Source organism: Anabrus simplex, chromosome 10 (genome assembly GCF_040414725.1).
Source record: "Anabrus simplex isolate iqAnaSimp1 chromosome 10, ASM4041472v1, whole genome shotgun sequence".
Classification (NCBI taxonomy): Eukaryota; Metazoa; Arthropoda; class Insecta; order Orthoptera; family Tettigoniidae; genus Anabrus; species Anabrus simplex.
Window position 1 is genome coordinate 54,592,819 of NC_090274.1, and position 17,092 is coordinate 54,609,910.

A 17,092-nucleotide genomic window follows, 5' to 3' on the forward strand; every position below is an offset into this window, starting at 1 on the left:
ATAACCATGTGAAACGATCTGTAACCTTTATTTCCAACCTTGTTGATGTGATTTCCCCAATGAAGATCTTTCCTTATATTAACACCTAAGTACTTAAAATGATCCCCATGAAGAAATTCCATCCCATCAACACAGTAATTAAAACTGGGTGGACTTTTCATCTTGGTGAAACTTACAAGCTGACTTTTCATCCCGTTTACTGTCACACCATTGTCTGCTTTCCATCTCACAACCCACGAACCTACTACGCTGGTGTAGTAGGTGATACTTCCAGGTGGCGGATAGGGGGGTCCTAACCGGCTTGCCGGCGGAGTTGAGGAAAATAAAATACCTCTCGCGGAACAAATACACAACCCCCTGTGGGTGGGGGATGCAAGTGAAGAAAACACCCACGGTTTCCCCTGCTTGTCGTAAGAGGCGACTAAAAGGGGTGTCCAAGGGATGATCAAAGAACCATGAAACTGCTTGTGATTAGTACCACAATGCGGGGAACACCATGGGTCGCTTTTACTTGCGCGTAGTTCCACTATGTTGGGTACCAAATAGGTTTGTGATTAGTAGCCTCCAAGAGCGCGACGGCTTTTACAGCGAAACAGCATGTGCGAGTTTCATTACCTGTGAGTGCTAGCACTATATGAGCGACACCATGGGATGAGGGAACCCATGGTTCTGGCTTGCCTGTGATTAGTACCCACTGTATGAGGAACACCACGGGATAGTAGGAGTCCCTGTGGTTAGTACTATTATGTGATGAACACCATAGGTTTGCATTGCCTGTAAATAGCACCAAAATATGCGAAACAGCCTGTGCGAGTTTCATTACCTGTGAGTGGTACCATAATGTGTGGAATACCATGAGTCTGCGCTACTCTTGATTAGTACCGCAACATGACAAATACCATGGTTCTACTTTCCTAGCGATAAGTACCATTGTGAGGGGCCGCTGACTTGGATTTTGGACCCTTTTCGACTAAAAGTATCATCGATTCAGTATTGTGCTATAGAAGCATTCCCTTGGTCAGTAATACTATTTTTCTACGTCAGCTTCTGTGCATTTGAGGCACTGTGTGTTGATTCCACTGATCGTTTTAAATTCATATCCATCTATCCATTCATTCTTCGTTCTCACATTTTGAATTGTGGTCAGTGGATGCTTTTGTGCTTTTAATTTGTCATTTCATTTAGTCTCGTTTAGTACCAGTAGGGGCCGGTGACCTAGATGTTAGGCCCCTTTAAACAGCAAGCATCATCATCATCCATCTCACACAATTGTCGAGGTCTTTTTGCAGCCGCTCACAATTCTGTAACTTATTTACTAATTTATACAGTATAAAATCATCTGAAAAAAGCCTTACCTGTGATCCCAGTTCTTTAATCATATCTTTTATATACATAAAAAATAATACTGCCCTGCAAACCCCGCCCCCTCTTAATCATTGCAAGATCAGATCAGGGTTGTTGAGAGACCCCATATGTTTGAAGATGTGGAGGTTGTCCTTGCCCTTTTCTGTACAAACATTGAGGCAATGATTATTGAGCATCACCTCTAATGGGCCGGACACATTGCTCGCATGTCTAAGGCATACCTTTGTAAATTACTTACTCGTAACTGAAGAACAGACAATATAATCGGGGAGGATAGTAAAAGAGATACAAGGATGTTCTGAAGTCCGATCTCTCGTCTTTGTATTGTTTCCAATTTGGATGTTGACCTGTTATTTGTTTTCTACTGTGTGTGATTTCATTTGTCTCTTGTTTGTTCCTTCCCATTACTTTGAAGAGCCTGAGGATGGGTTACACAAAACTGGTGGGAATTAATATCTCTTCTGAGTGTTGCCTATTATGGGTTCTTAGGTGGATGAACAGACCCATTCTAGAACCACAAGATCTGCCACAAAGCTCCTTCTTTTTGTAGAACCTGGAGGTGATTTCTTTTCTGATATTCTCATTCATTTCCACTGTGTTTTGCTTTCTTCTATCAGACTTGTGTCTTTGTTACAGATGTTCAAAATGTTGTGGGATCTTAATGGACAATACATTGCCTCATTGGTCGATTAGATGCTACATCCTTCCAGTCACCAATGTTAATTTTGTACTACTTAATATCAGACTTCACAACATCCTTGCATCCCTTTTGCTGTCCTCCCTGATTATATTATCAGTTCTTCAGTTAAAAATAAGTCACTTACTTTGGAAGGTATGCGTTAGGCATGGTAGCATTTAGCTTGGCCCATCAGAGTTGATGTTTGATTATCATTACCTCAATGCTTCTAGTACTGGTGTCTTTGTTTGATATTCATGTTATTTTACTCTAAGGCAGCCTAGTTGGCACCATGCTTGCACATGGTAGCTGAGGCTGTACGATTATTATTAATTATTTTAACTCCAAGTGCATGGGTGGATCAAATATAAGCTTTCTGTCTATAAGGAATCTGTTTCTTCATTGACAGTTCCAAATCCAGATATAAGAGCAAGTTTAGAGTAGAGGCTGACCTCTTCTACTGTGAAAAAAAAAAAATGGTGTGGGATTCAGAGGAACACACAGAAGTGCCAGAATATACACTAGAAAGGAAAATCAATTACTGACTCTTACTTTCCTGTTTAATTTACGAGTACAAGGTGATAATTGTATTGATAATATGAGATGCATGTAAATATAACTGTTTGGGAGTGGATTTTTTTTTTTTTTTTTGCTAGTTGTTTTACGTCGCACCGACACAGATAGGTCTTACGGCGACGATGGGACAGGCAAGGGCTAGGAGTGGGAAGGAAGCGGCCGTGGCCTTAATTAAGGTACAGCCCCAGCATTTGCCTGGTGTGAAAATGGGAAACCACGGAAAACCATTTTCAGGGCTGCCGACAGTGGGGTTCGAACCTACTATCTCCCGAATACTGGATACTGGCCGCACTTAAGCGACTGCAGCTATCGAGCTCGGTGGGAGTGGAATTGATATGGATGTTTCATTAATGTCTAGGAAAAACTACGCCAAGGATATGTACAGGAAGTCTCTGTATTTCACGATCAGGACGCTCAGAACTGACTGATTGCTGGTCCTCTTTCGTACTGCAGACACAACCTGGAAGACAGCTAGTCGGTTGTTCTCAAACCATTCAGATGGCTGGTTGTTTTCCTTGTGCTGCGTTATCGCCCGTTCTCATCTTGTTTAATGTTAGTAATGAAAATTCACCTGGTGAGTTGGCCGTGTGGTTAGGAGCACGCAGCTATGAGCTCGCATTCGGGAGATAGTGGGTTCGAACCCCACTGTCGGCAGCCCTGAAGATGGTTTTCCGTGGTTTTCCCATTTTCATACCAGGCAAACGCTGGGGCTGTACCTTAATTAAGGCCATGGCCGCTTCCTTCCCATTCCTAGGCCTTTCCTGTCCCATCGTCGCCATAAGACCTATCTGTGTCGGTGCGACGTAAAGCAACTAGCAAAAAAAAAGTAATGAAAATTCTGTTGACTCCTATACTTGACTCTTTAGCCATGCAAAACCATTTAGACTTAGATGAAACCTCATAGTCGTCATGCCCCTTCTCACAAGCACAGTATAACCTTGTTAAGACTTTTCTGCAGAGGACAAGCAAAACAAACGTGTTAAGCGAGAAAACTTACTACTGAATACACCAATGAAAGCTATCCAACAGGGATATGGAAACACTAGATGCGATTTTTTCTGACATAATGGAATTTAAAAGATATAAATTTCAATATGATTGATCCATATTGAACTGTGATTACAATAGTATTTCAATATTTTATTATTAAGGTCCACCTTTTCAATACAAACTGTACAATGTTTCACATTACATTTACATTCAGGGACTGGTTTCGACCTAACTGTATGTATAGGCACACACAAAGTTGTGCATACAGGTTTTTTTTTTTTTTAAAGATCTTTGTGTCTATACATTGTTTATTTCCTTCGATGAGTATTTGTGTGATTTGCTTTAAGGCTGATGATGACCTACAGTTAGGTCGAAACTAGTCCCTGAACGTAAATGTCATATGGAACATTGTACAGTTTGTATTGAAAAGGTGGACCTTAATAATAAAATATTCAAATACTATTATAATGGAATTTTACGTCGTATATCTGCGGGTACAGTGAAAACTCTATGAGAAGGGAGTATGAAAATGTGTGAAAAACACAAGAGAACAAATATAAAAACTTATTCTGCTGGGGCTTATAAAATAATAGTGCACTGAAAAATGTTAAAAACACCAAACAACAAATATGAAAACATTTCAATGGGTCCCATAAAAATATCAAAGTATTATTGCAGATCACACACTCTTTCTAAAAAAAAAAAAAAAAATGATAGTAGAAGTGTTTTATTTCGGACCATTTGGTTATTAAACATTATTTTTCTGGTCACACACTTAGACAATGAATTGGAGGTTATGCACGGCCATGTGCATGCGACTGCAACAGAATGACTTTGGCCGCCATTTTGAATTAAACAAAACTTTGACCGACCAAGACCGATTCGAATGATCAAGTCGAAACTGGAAGGTGCGAGTTTCAACATTCGTGGCAATTCTGCGCGCATGAAGGTGTGGATGCCAGTCAACTTGCTGACAGACTTTAATTTTGTCTTCATTAGTAAGGAATTTCACGACTTTTTCTGTATCCATAATTAGGCTATCACGAGATAAATATGTACCATGCTGGTCAACTTCACATGATAATGTTCCAGATGTAGGCTATCACGCGACAAATATTTGCTACCCTTCACTGTACGACTAAACACGAAGTATATTTCTAACTTCTGAATGGAATGCAAAATACAAGCACAAACAGGCTCATTATGTTATTCTGCAGTTTTACTGCTAACTGGCAAGCAAGATTAAGCATTTCTGAGGCTAATGACTTGCTCCCTGAAGTTGTAATTTATCCTATGTAGTTCAAGAATTTAAGACCTTTTCCCGTTATTATGCAACTGCAGCAAGGACTCTTACCCGAGTTGGAAATCACTATCCTTCCACAAGGGATGACAAAGAACATTTTCAGGGCTAGGAAAAATGTGATCTTACTAAGCGGTAATAGCAAAAATTCGTAACGTGATAAGTGAGGTATTTTTACACAGATTTAATATGATGAGAATCAGGACTTTGAATTTATGACATGCTAAGCGGGAAAACATATTGATGAGAAACTCACTAACAAAGTTTCACTGTATTAATGTTATTCGCAGGGGCGTAGCTAGGCTGGTGCAACTAGTGGATCACATCAGGACTCCCGAGGTCAGGGACCTCAAATGAGGACCACCAATAATAGTGGAGTTCACCGAGCTCGATAGCTGCAGTCGCTTAAGTGCGGCCAGTATCCAGTAATCGGGAGATAGTGGGTTCGTACCACACTGTCGGCAGCCCTGAAGATGATGGTTTTCCTTGGTTTCCCATTTTCACACCAGGCAAATGCTGGGTCTGTACCTTAATTAAGGCCACGGCCGCTTCCTTCCGTCTCCTAGGCGTTTCCTATCCCATCGTCGCCATAAGACCTATCTGTGTCGGGTGCAACGTAAAGCCACTAGCAAAAAAAAAAAAATATTAGTGGAGTTCCTGTTCAAAATTACTTTGAAGGCAATCTACTGTTCACCAAACATAGTTCCTTGACTTCTATCTATTTTGATTTATGTACTGCTTGCTAAATGTACTTAACTAACTGTACCTGTTACACTGACCAAAGCTGAAGGATGATTTTTAAAATTAAAGCTGATCAAAACTACCTTAGAAGTTCTATGACTCAGGAATGTCTAAGTTCTATTGTCAATAGATAATGAAAGGGCATGACACATTACGAAAATCACCCAGCAGTTAAGTTTTGCAGTGTAAGTTTTCAAGTGTGATGTAATGGCGATTCCTAAAAGTAATTTCTTTAAACTTTCTTTGTACTCTGGTAGAAGAGTTTCTGTTTTCAAGAAGATAAAAATGTATAATGTTACAGAGTTGGCTCGGCTGCTGCTGAAGGACGCCAAGGACTTCGACACCCGGGTCTGGGTGGTGGCAGTGGTGGTGGTCATGGGAACTCTCCTCATCCTGGCCATCGGGACATGCTACTTGCTGTACAGGGAGTACCACGTACCTAACCGTGAGTATCTGTTTCATTGTTTTTGTGGGCAGCGATGATCTTCTACCTATCTCTGGCATTCTTTGGAGGAGGATGCAGCTTCAGATTGTTGGAGCTATGGTGTGAATCTTTGATGTTTCAAGTGTGGTTTATTACCACAGTTATCTGCACTCACCACAGGGAAATACTAAGATTGTAGTAAGATGTCTTCCTATGTGGTGATCCAAAGATTATGAATCAGAGCCTCTGTCAAGAACAGGTGAAGCCGTGCATGTTCCAGTGTTTCAAAATGTCGACTTGACCGAGCCATATAGCTTGGCACACATCGACATTGTAGTGATTGATCTACCTCTGTTTTGTCCTTCATTTAGCTATTTAGTGTTTCCACTTCTCATTCATCTTCCTCATCAACACTGAAGTACAACGTTCAGTAGGCATGAGCAATGAATTTAATATTGAGTTCGGAGTCCATCGGGGTTCAGCATTTGGTCCCATCCTATTCATGAACTATCAAACAGCTGACTTCCATTGTCATCCTCCATGGAACGTATTTTATGCAGATTGTTCTCATAACCAAAGGTCAAGAGGATCCTCAGAGGATGCTGGATCAATAAAGAGCAACTCTAGAAGCAGCTAATCTGTGAAGTCAGCAGCAGAAGACTGAATAGATGTGTGAAACTCTACCAACAATCCCAAACACAGTAATAATACCTGCAGGAAAACTTGTTCATAGACATTCGAAGATATGAGTATATGAGAGTTTCAAACTTGGATCCGTTATTGAAAACGTTTCCAAGCGCAGGCTAAAATGATACTTGCATGTCACAAGAACCCCAGAAGACCATATGATTCAGGAGAGCAATGCATGCAGCTATCACCTTATATTCAGGAGAGAGTGGGTTTGAACCTCACTGTCGGCAGCCCTGAAGATGGTTTTCCGTGGTTTCTCATTTTCACACTAGGCAAATGCTGGGGCTGTACCTTAACCCTTTGCCATTTCCCACGTAAGGTCAGCTGCCCGGCCAGAATTACTGTGTTTTCTGACAGGGGCATTTAATTCCCAATAGACGCAGCAACATAAATGATGGGGTTGGTGTATAAAGTGTATTATGTCACAATTTACTAGTTTTGAAAAAAATCAAGTTTTGAAGTTCCTATTCGAAACTCAAAAATCAACTTGAATTAGAGTGGAACCTCAATTATCCATTCTCGGAAACTACGTTTTCCCAGATTATGCGTTCAAATTACGTGGTCCCGCGAGCATTGTAATTAAATCACGTAAAAATCCCACATTATCCGTTCCTCGAAGAAACTATTTCCCGGATCAACTGTCCAGAAATTTCAGTCGCATGAATGCTAAATTCTCGGATAAGCATTTTTCAATAAACTGTATCTCACGAAAAGATGGCTGTGGCATACTTATGGATCTTGGCGTTAACGCCCTGTCATTACGATAATTAGAGCAAGTAGTGTACTCTCAATAATAATTATTAAATTAATGTCATATGGTCCACCTTTTTCATTACTATATTATACAATATTATTGAATTACATTACTAAACTAGGGACTAGTTTCGTCCTTGGCTGGCTATCTTCAGCCTTTTTAGTTTTCATGTCAGTTGTGTGTTTATACATTTGTTTAGTTATTAGAAGTCCCCTTTCAGAGCAAAGGGCTGCAACAAAAGTCTCTATTGGTTCAGTCTCCTGACAATCAGCTGTAAGTCTGTCCAGGATTTGCTCTCCTCCCTCATCTCTTCCTCCACACTTCTCCTCCAGGTCATCCTTGGTCTTCCTCTTTTTTTTTGCTCCTTGCGGGTTCAGACCTGTTTTAGTCTTCCTGTTTGCCGCAGTGTTCTGTACATTCTAACATCCAATTTTCGTGACCTGTTTCATGCCAAAAATCGTCGTCTGTTTTACCGTCCGGTTTCTCTTTGTTGCAGTTTCAGTAATAACGTTTTCTCGGAGATGCAGGTTATTGGCCTACAGTCCCCAAAGCACAGTGGAAGGGGTCTGCCTCTTGAGCGTCTGTGCCCACCTTCTGATTACTTCACGGTTTGGTGTTTGTTGCTACTCCCTGCCCATACTGTTGTCAATTTAGATCTGAGTCCCTCCTTCTTTCTCAACCGGGTTTTGGACTGGCTATGGCAGAGTTATTTAGAAATATAATGCACAGTTATATGGATATGAATTAGCTTTATTGTTAATGAACAATATCACATCCAGTATTAATACAGATATTATTTACATAACCTTCTAGTAATTTGTTCATAAGTGTTTGATGAAATACAGTTCACCTCACAAAATATCACATTTCTTTGACAGAAACATTATGTTCACACGACAGTGTGTTGTTCGTCGCCATCATTGGGGGTGTTGGGATGCAAGTCTCTTCCTGTGCTTGCCGAGGGAATCTCCTTGTAGAAGTTGTGGAAAAATTGATGGGAGAAATTGGAGGAGATCCATTAAATCTTTTTTTTTTTTTTTGTGAGAGATGGGAATTGGACCATTGTAAGCTGCAGGCGGGTTTAGGGTGGCAAGCTTACCCCTCCTCAAAAATTAGATTTCTTTAAATTCACTAGGAATAAGTTTGGTTTTATAATGCAAAAGCGCTGAAAAATCAAAAAAAAAAATCCTGGTTCATTTCCTTTACGATAAAAGGCTTATTCTTGGTGGACTGCCTAATCATTTGGGCCCAGTCATGAGGGTGATCAGTGTTTCCATTTAACCTTTTCTTTGTTTTTTCTATCATACCCTGATCACAATCACATTCCAAATGGTTACAGCCAGGGACTAGGAATTTATGATCGATGATCAGCAGCGTTTCAGAATCTTGCAAAGCCATCATACACATCACTGAGACATAACTGTTTTTGTTTTTCCCCGCTGGCACTTTTCCACTTGTCTTACAGACAGATCCAGTTTCTTCAAAATAATGAGAAGTTTTGTGCAGTGACACGTGAACTGTGTGGAATTTTTCAGTTAATGCAATGTCACTGACTTTTCTCTCAATACTAGGTTCACTCTCAGAAGGATTTAAAAAAGGGCTACTTGCATCTTCCTTCTGTGACATCCCCTTCATTTTTTTCTGGGGTGTACCTTCAGTTACATCAGAACAACATGAATCAGATAAGAAGTGAAAAATACTGAAGTCTGGGTCCTCCAGGAATCTTTGAAGTTCAAAATGTACTGAAATTCTTCAGGAATAAAAGGTGCAGAACTTGAATCTATAAATTAGGAAGAACTACATTACCATCAGTTTTACAGCATGCTATAAGAATCGCTACATCTATTCCCCAATTATATTTCTTGATAGTTTTAAGTTTTATAATAATGAAGTTAACACATTCTAATTTTGTGCTTCTTGTCTTTAGTTCCGAGGCAGAATTAATCATGAATCTGTAATCTAACTCACAAGAGCATTCTCTGACAACAACACAACTTGTAATAATTCTGGCTTTAGTAGGGGCCATATTTTTTGCTAAGAGAGATTTCTTTTCATATCTTTTTTTCTTGGGTATATATGACCTTTTAGGTACTTAAAGTACCATATTATAGCAAAATGAGCTCACAAAATATCAAAAAATCAGATTTATTGCACGAATTGTACAAATAATCACTAAATATACCCCACTTGGTACGAAAAATGTGAAATAGTATGCGAAACGCTCTGCAATAAATGTTTAAATACTTCCGTCAACTTGACTATTGTAGTTCCTTTCTCAGTTGCTTGATAGGGCTGTGCATTCTCTACACAAACGCACACAAAGCGATGCGCACTGTGTATCAAAAGTATGTGTATTCAGTTCTGCGATCTCTAAGGCAATCTATAAAAATCAATACCTGTTATCGATCACAGCAAATGGTGTTGTGGTCAAGACAGGTCGTAGATACAACAGTGCGCATTATACTCTTTGGCAGTGAGAGTTCGCTACTTATGAAACTTTTTTGGCAAATGTCCAGCATTTAAGTATAAAAATGCTGAAAACTAAAGTTACAACAGTATTTTAGGGTTAAGGAATATAACAGTGAGGGGTTCTGTGTACTTGATGCTGCAAGAAAGATTCTAATGTATTAATACTATAATGTTTGTATTATATGGAAATGAAAAGACATGTGCGATAAACACTGCAGAGAATCAGAAACACACAAAAAGAATGAAGCAAATGAACATAATTCAAATCGGCAAATAACAATTGACTATACCCGACACATCGCAAAGAAGTTGAAAAGTGATTGGGAGCAATTTGTAATAGACACAACAAAAGCATTCATGCAAGCCAACATTCCTCTAGAAAAATTTGATAATCCTGGCATAAGGAAGTGGATGAATATAAAAGGAAAGATAATACTGCCTCTATTGTAAAATATGACTGTATTAGTAGGCCTATTGTAAATAAATCACCTGGTTGAGTAGTAATAATGTTATTGTTTTTACGTCCCACTAACTACTTTTGCGGTAATCGGAATGTCCGGCAGGAGTTCTTTTAAGTGCCAGTGAAACTTGTGACACGGGGCTGATGTATTTGAGGACCTTGAAATACTCCCGGACTGAGCCAGGATTGAACCTGCCAGCTTGGGCTCAGAAAGCCACCGCCTTAAACCATTTGAGCTACTCGTCCCCGGCCGGGGAGTACCAACATATCCATGAACATCTTCCAGGGCTATATGGCTTTGCGAAATGCAGTGAGCCAGGCTGAGTGGAGACGGTTGAGGCGCTGGCCTTCTGATCCCAACTTGGCAGGTTCGATCCTGGCTCAGTCTGGTGGTATTTGAAGGTGCTCAAATACGTCAGCCTCGTGTTGGTAGATTTACTGGCACGTAAAAGAACTCCTGCGGGACTAAATTCTGGCACCTCGGCATCTCCGAAAACCGTCAAAGAAGTTAGTGGGACGTAAAACAAATAACATTAATTATTATTAATTAAATGCAGTGAAAGCACATCTGGGAAAGAAGAAGAAAGGAAACATTGTTATTAAAGTTTTGGGAGGTTTGATAGAAGACCACAGTGAATTTGCATCAAAGTGTTATGGTTTCTGACGTCTAACATGGTCAACGAGAGGAGCTTCTTTGCTTACACAAAGATACTTTCTGACTGTCGCACAACTCTGCATGCTGATAATGTTGAAACCATGCTTAGTTTGTACTTTGGAGACAAGTAGTTCAACATGTAAAAAAATGTAGGCTATGTATAAATTCATATTACAGGGCAGATTACCTAACTTCATTTCAAGTATCAGTAATTTATATATTTCTATAAGATTTTGTACAGGTAGCAGGTAGAGACCCTCCTTGGAGGCAGCTCTACCCAGGGAGTGGCATCCCTGCCTATGTGAGTCCCAGAGCACACTGACCCGGTGTGTAGTATTTGGTAAGGGCGCCAGCTCAGGGTTACGAGTGAAGACCTCAACGACATCAACAGCGGAGAAGGTGACCTTCGGTACGGCGGAGATGTTGGAAGAGGCAGCCCTGTACTTGGGGATTAATACGAATACAACACACAAAGGGCACGACACACATGTTAGTGGCGGTACCCCGACAGCGTCTGTTCCCCATGTTAGGGGTGGCTGAATCGCAACTCACCAACACGTCTGGCAAGCGTGGTGTTTTATTGCCGAACACCTTCCATAAACTCCTATGACTTCGAATTTTCAAACGAAACTACCCCAGGTGAGTAAGAGTGAGAGACTCAGAATCTCACACTGACAATACGTCAGTCTGCCTCAAGGATTCTGGGGGAGGCAAAAATTCGAAAAAAAACGACTAAAAAAAGGAAGAATAGCCACATACAACAAGAACTAGGAGACCAGCTGAAGACCTGGAAAGACTAGAACAAGAACTGCATGACATAAAATGGGATATTCTGGGTATTTGTGAGACTTGCCTTCAAGGAGAAAAAGCTGAGACCCTTCCATCAGGTCATGATATCTTACATAATAACGGGGATGCTTATACACATGGGGTTGCTATTCTTGTCAATAAAAATATCAAAGAATTCATACACAAGATGATTTGTGTCTCTCTCAGAGTGATATATATCATCCTCAAATTTAATAGTAAATTCTCCATACAAGTCATACACGTCTATGCTCCAACAAGTACTTCTGACGAAGAGGAAGTGGAACAGCTGTATGAAGATATCACCAAAGCGAAAAATTCAGAAAAGACACAACGCTGTTTCATCATTGGAGACTTCAATGCAAAAGTGGGTCAAAAGGAAATCGGAGACCCAGAGAACATTGGTACATATGGACTAGGCGATTGAAACGAAAGAGGAGAAAGATTGCTAGAGTATCTCACAGCCGAAAATCTCTATTGCATGAATACTTTCTTTAAAAAGCCCATCCAACGAAAATGGGCATGGAAGAGCCCCGATGGACAAACCAAGAATGAGATAGATTTTATCCTGGCCAACAAGAAGAAATATTGTACAGATGTTACTGTTCTCAACAGATTCAATACAGGAAGCGACCATAGGCTAGTTCGAGCAACCTTCACATTTGATCTCAAACTTCAATGGTCCATAATGACAAGGGGGTACACTTTTCCAAGAGTAGAGGACTTAGGAAAACATCAATCATCATTTCAACAAGCTCTTACCAAAAAAACTTTACCCAACAGAAGATTTGAAATACTTGGACGTGAACGAACTTAATGAGAAAATTACAGTCATTATTCAAAATGCAGCAAAGGAGATCCCATTGAAGAAAACTAATAAGAGGAGCCGACTTTCACTTAATACCATACAGCTCATTAAGAACAGGAAGACAATGGACAGCGATACAGCAGAATACAAAAATCTTAACAAGACCATTCGCAAGGAAATAAGAAAAGATCTAAGGAAATTTAATAACATAATCATCCAGACAATTGAAGAAAATAAAAACATGAAGATTTTAAAGAACAACATGTTTACAGGAAGACCAAAAATTACAAAACTTAAAAACCAAAATGGAGAAATAGTCACAGATAGGCAAAACATTACTGAAGTTGTTAGAGATTTCTACTACAAGCTGTATACATCAATCCTTAATAAACCACCCAGTGATGAACAACTAGCCCAGAATTATACACATGAAGTAACACCAGAAGTAACCACTGCTGAGATTGAAAATGCACTTAAACAACTAAGGAATAAAAAATCCCCTGGGGAGGATAAAATAACGAATGAAATGCTGAAATTAGGTGGAGGAGATCTGCTAGAAGCCGTGAGAATACTCAACAAGTGTATTAACTCTGGAAGAATACTAGAAAATTGGAAAAATGCTGAAGTGATACTTCTCTTCAAGAAAGGTGATAAGGAAAATTTAGAGAACTATCGTCCTGTGAGTTTGTTATCACACCTTTACAAGCTCCTGACTAAAATTTTAACCAACCGCCTCACAAGAGAACTGGATTTTTATCAACCTGCCGAGCAAGCAGGATTTCGTAAAGGTTTCTCAACTGTTGAACACATCCAGACTATTCGTCTTCTTCTTGAGAAAACCACTGAGTACAACATCAAGATTCATCTGGCCTTCATTGATTATAAAAAAGCTTTTGACTCAGTGGAGATTTGGGCAATCATGAAGGCACTTCAAAATGCCATGATAAGCTCAAGATATATAAAGCTCCTGGAAAACATTTATGATCAAGCAACAATGGTAGTCAGAATGGACGAAGACCTCATCACTAATAAAATCCCATTTGGCAAAGGAGTTCGACAAGGTGACACAATCTCTCCAACGCGGTTTACCCTTGCCTTGGAAGATGTATTCAAAAACCATTCATTGGGATAATAAAGGAATAAAAATCAACGGGTTATATTTGAACCACCTGCGTTTTGCCGATGACATTGTGTTCATAAGTGAAAATCTAGATGAGCTAGAAAGCATGATCCAAGAATTAAAAACTGCCTCTGCTAAGATTGGTTTGGAAATGAACATTAATAAAACAAAAATACTAAGCCCAGATAGTCAACCACTTAAAATGGGAAAGCAATATATAGAAGCTGTCAATGAGTACATCTATCTTGGACACAAGATAAAACTTGGAAAAGACAACCAACGTGCACAAATTCCTCGCAGAATAGGTATGAGTTGGACAGCATTCCGAAAACTAAGATTCATCCTCACCAACAAGGATGTTCCAATTAACTTGAAGACCAAGGTTTATAATACGTGCATGCCGCCAGTTGCTACTTACGTTCTGGAAACAATGACTCTGACGAAGGAAAGTGCTCGCAAGCTTCAGCGAACACAACGAGCCATGGAGCGACAGATGCTAGGGATCAGCCATAGGGATAAGATCCGTTCAGAGGACATCAGGAGAAGAACTAATTTAACAGACATCCTAGAGAGAGTAGCAAGACAAAAATGGCAATGGGTAGGACACGTAGCTCGACAAGACAACAACAGGTAGACCTCTAGGATTGTTCACTGGATACCATGGGAACATAAGAGAGGCATTGGAAGACCCCAGAAGAGATGGCTCGACGCCATAAAGCTGTTGGCTGGAACACGCTAGTTCCAAGTGGCTCAAGACCGAAGACGATGGAAGCATGTGGAAGAGGCCTATATCCAGCAGTGGATTGAAATAGGCTATAAAAGAAGAAGAAGAAGATAATAAGATTTTGTAGATTTGGTTGCTCTAAGATTGAATAACAAGGATACATTACAAGAGTTCGCTTTTAAACCCCTTGTCACAGAATTAGTTGGATTTCACAAGAAACATCGATCTGTATGGCAATTTATTTCACGAAAGATCTACTGTAATAGTGTCAGTTTTAACACCAAAATCAATAGTTTTATTTCACCCAAAAGTAAGACTCTTAGGCTTAATTTAAGAAGAATGACAATCGAAGCTCTTTTACATACCGGTTTCTCCTCCATTGCTTTCAGTAGATTGATCCTTGCCTTGCTTTAATGCTAATTTAAAAATATATATATATACACGTCGCCATAAAACCTATCTGTGTCGGTGCGACATAAAGCAAATAGCAAAATATATATATTTCTTGCTCAGGAAGACATAAATCTCTTTAATTAAGCTCGCATACCATACAGTGAAAATTGAGCTTCTGCGGGCAAAGCAGTAGGTACCGTAACAACGCCTGTGACTAGCCAACGATCAGAACAAATGGGTAATGATGATCGACAGTGGACTGCGTGACTATCTAGTTGGCGGGAACTTGGTTCAGTACTCACTCGGTTACATTTGATTGTTGAAAGCGATGTTAATACGCTACCACTGGATTTTTGCGTTAATATTTTGTTATGCACAAGCTGGTTGGTGCCTGACATGCATTTCCTCATGTTAGTAAGGTGTATGGTTTACTCGCCAATACTCGGGAGGCTAATTGCAGTGGTTACCCACTGGGCGATGGAGTCGCCTCATCCCTACGCCATACAAAACACGCTACAGATCAACCCTCTAAAAGAAAATATGGAGAGAAGTAGGCTGAAATGGTTCAGCCACGTCAAAAGAATGGCACAAGAAAGATTACCAAGAAGAGCTCTGAAATGGACAGATCTAGATGAAGACCAATTGGAAGATCACGAACAAGATCGAGGGACCAGGTGGAGGATGACAGTGATGAACGATAGAATGTGGGGGGGAAAGAGGAGATTGGAAGAGGCTGTATGAACGACCTGCATAAGCAGAAACGTAGCAAGAGGAAGCAGAATAAGACTCACGTAGTGATAATAATGAGTGGTGTGTAGTATAAGAAGTCATTCTGTATTGTTCGGCAGCTTCAAGAACAACACTAATAAAATGCTCTTAGTCACTACCAAAGTGACATAACTCACTTTGCATGCACAGAATAAAGTGTTGAATAGTGCTCAATGTGGTAAGTCATGAAGGGCAGCACATAACGCACTTTGCATACCTGAAGTCTGACTCAAAGTCAATTTAACACGTAATGCACCTCTCAGTAACTTCGTAGCCGTCCTCAGTATGACATAACGCGCTATATATGCGCAAGCAGCTCACTCTCCTCTCTTCGATGCCACTATTAACTCGGTTCTCACCACGTTTTGACGTAACCCTTTCGCACTCAACGCACCGATCTGTCGGCGCGAGAGGTTATGGCAAGAAAGCTCACGGCGCCGATACATCGGCTCTGTCCTATTTAGGGATTTTGGTCATTTGCGTGGCTGTTAAATGGTAACAGTTGATTGGGACAATGACTTAAAGCGTTGAATTTGCGTTTTACTCTACAGATATATCCACCGGCCCTCCAAAATATTTTTATTTTCGACAAATGAAATCTGTTGACCGCGAATGTTTATGTTGTGGTTATTCGAAGTTGTTATTGCGTGCATCTGTTTTGGTTGGCTTATGAATACAACAATTTGATCTTGCTATCAGTTTAGTTTAGATTTTATATCATTTCTTTGGTATATCGTGTGTTCGCTGTACTTTGCGAACTATAATTTTACTCCTCCTCATCACTCCGTTGTCGCACTTGCTTGCGTCATCTTTTTATCATAATGGCTAGGCCACATTCAAGGCCGAATGAGGCCGGTTTCCTAGAATTTTCAGATGATTTAGACAGTAATGATGACTTCCTTTTGCCGAAAGTGATTCCCGTTATGTGGGAAGTGACACAGTCACAGCTGCTCACCGTGCATTGGACCACGACGACCTGACATCAATGACAGTTACGTGTGCAGTAAATAACTTTGTGCCATGCTTCATGAGTGAATTGCAGCACACACATCATATTGATATCAAATTCAGGTCTAAGAGTAAAGAAGAAAGATGCAATAATGACTAATCTTTGTCATTGAAAACCTTTAATTATTTTTTTAATTTATTTTCAAAATTGGATATTTTTTTTGCCAATAACAATATGTCCAAGGTATATTCATTTCTGAAATGCTCATAGTTCCTTTATATTAGTGTGATTTATTTTATTTTAATATGTGTTAAACTGTTTACGTGTTCATTTTTTGTCATTTGGTTGGAAAATCACAGAAATTAGTTTGAGCTTCTTCGAGCAAACTCATGCATATAGACCAAGTGCAAAAGGGTTAACGTA

The 17,092-nt window shown here is 39.9% G+C and overlaps 1 protein-coding gene across 2 annotated transcripts in view; it reads left to right on the plus strand.

The window, feature by feature from the left end:
* LOC136882046 (immunoglobulin superfamily DCC subclass member 4) overlaps nt 1-17,092 on the plus strand; it is a 103,926-nt gene that overhangs the window by 29,421 nt on the left and 57,413 nt on the right. For both annotated transcript variants that reach the window (XM_067154548.2, XM_067154549.2), the window contains exon 5: nt 5,950-6,093. In XM_067154548.2, coding sequence (XP_067010649.1) covers nt 5,950-6,093 — 144 coding nt within the window. The remainder of the gene's footprint in view (nt 1-5,949; nt 6,094-17,092) is intronic.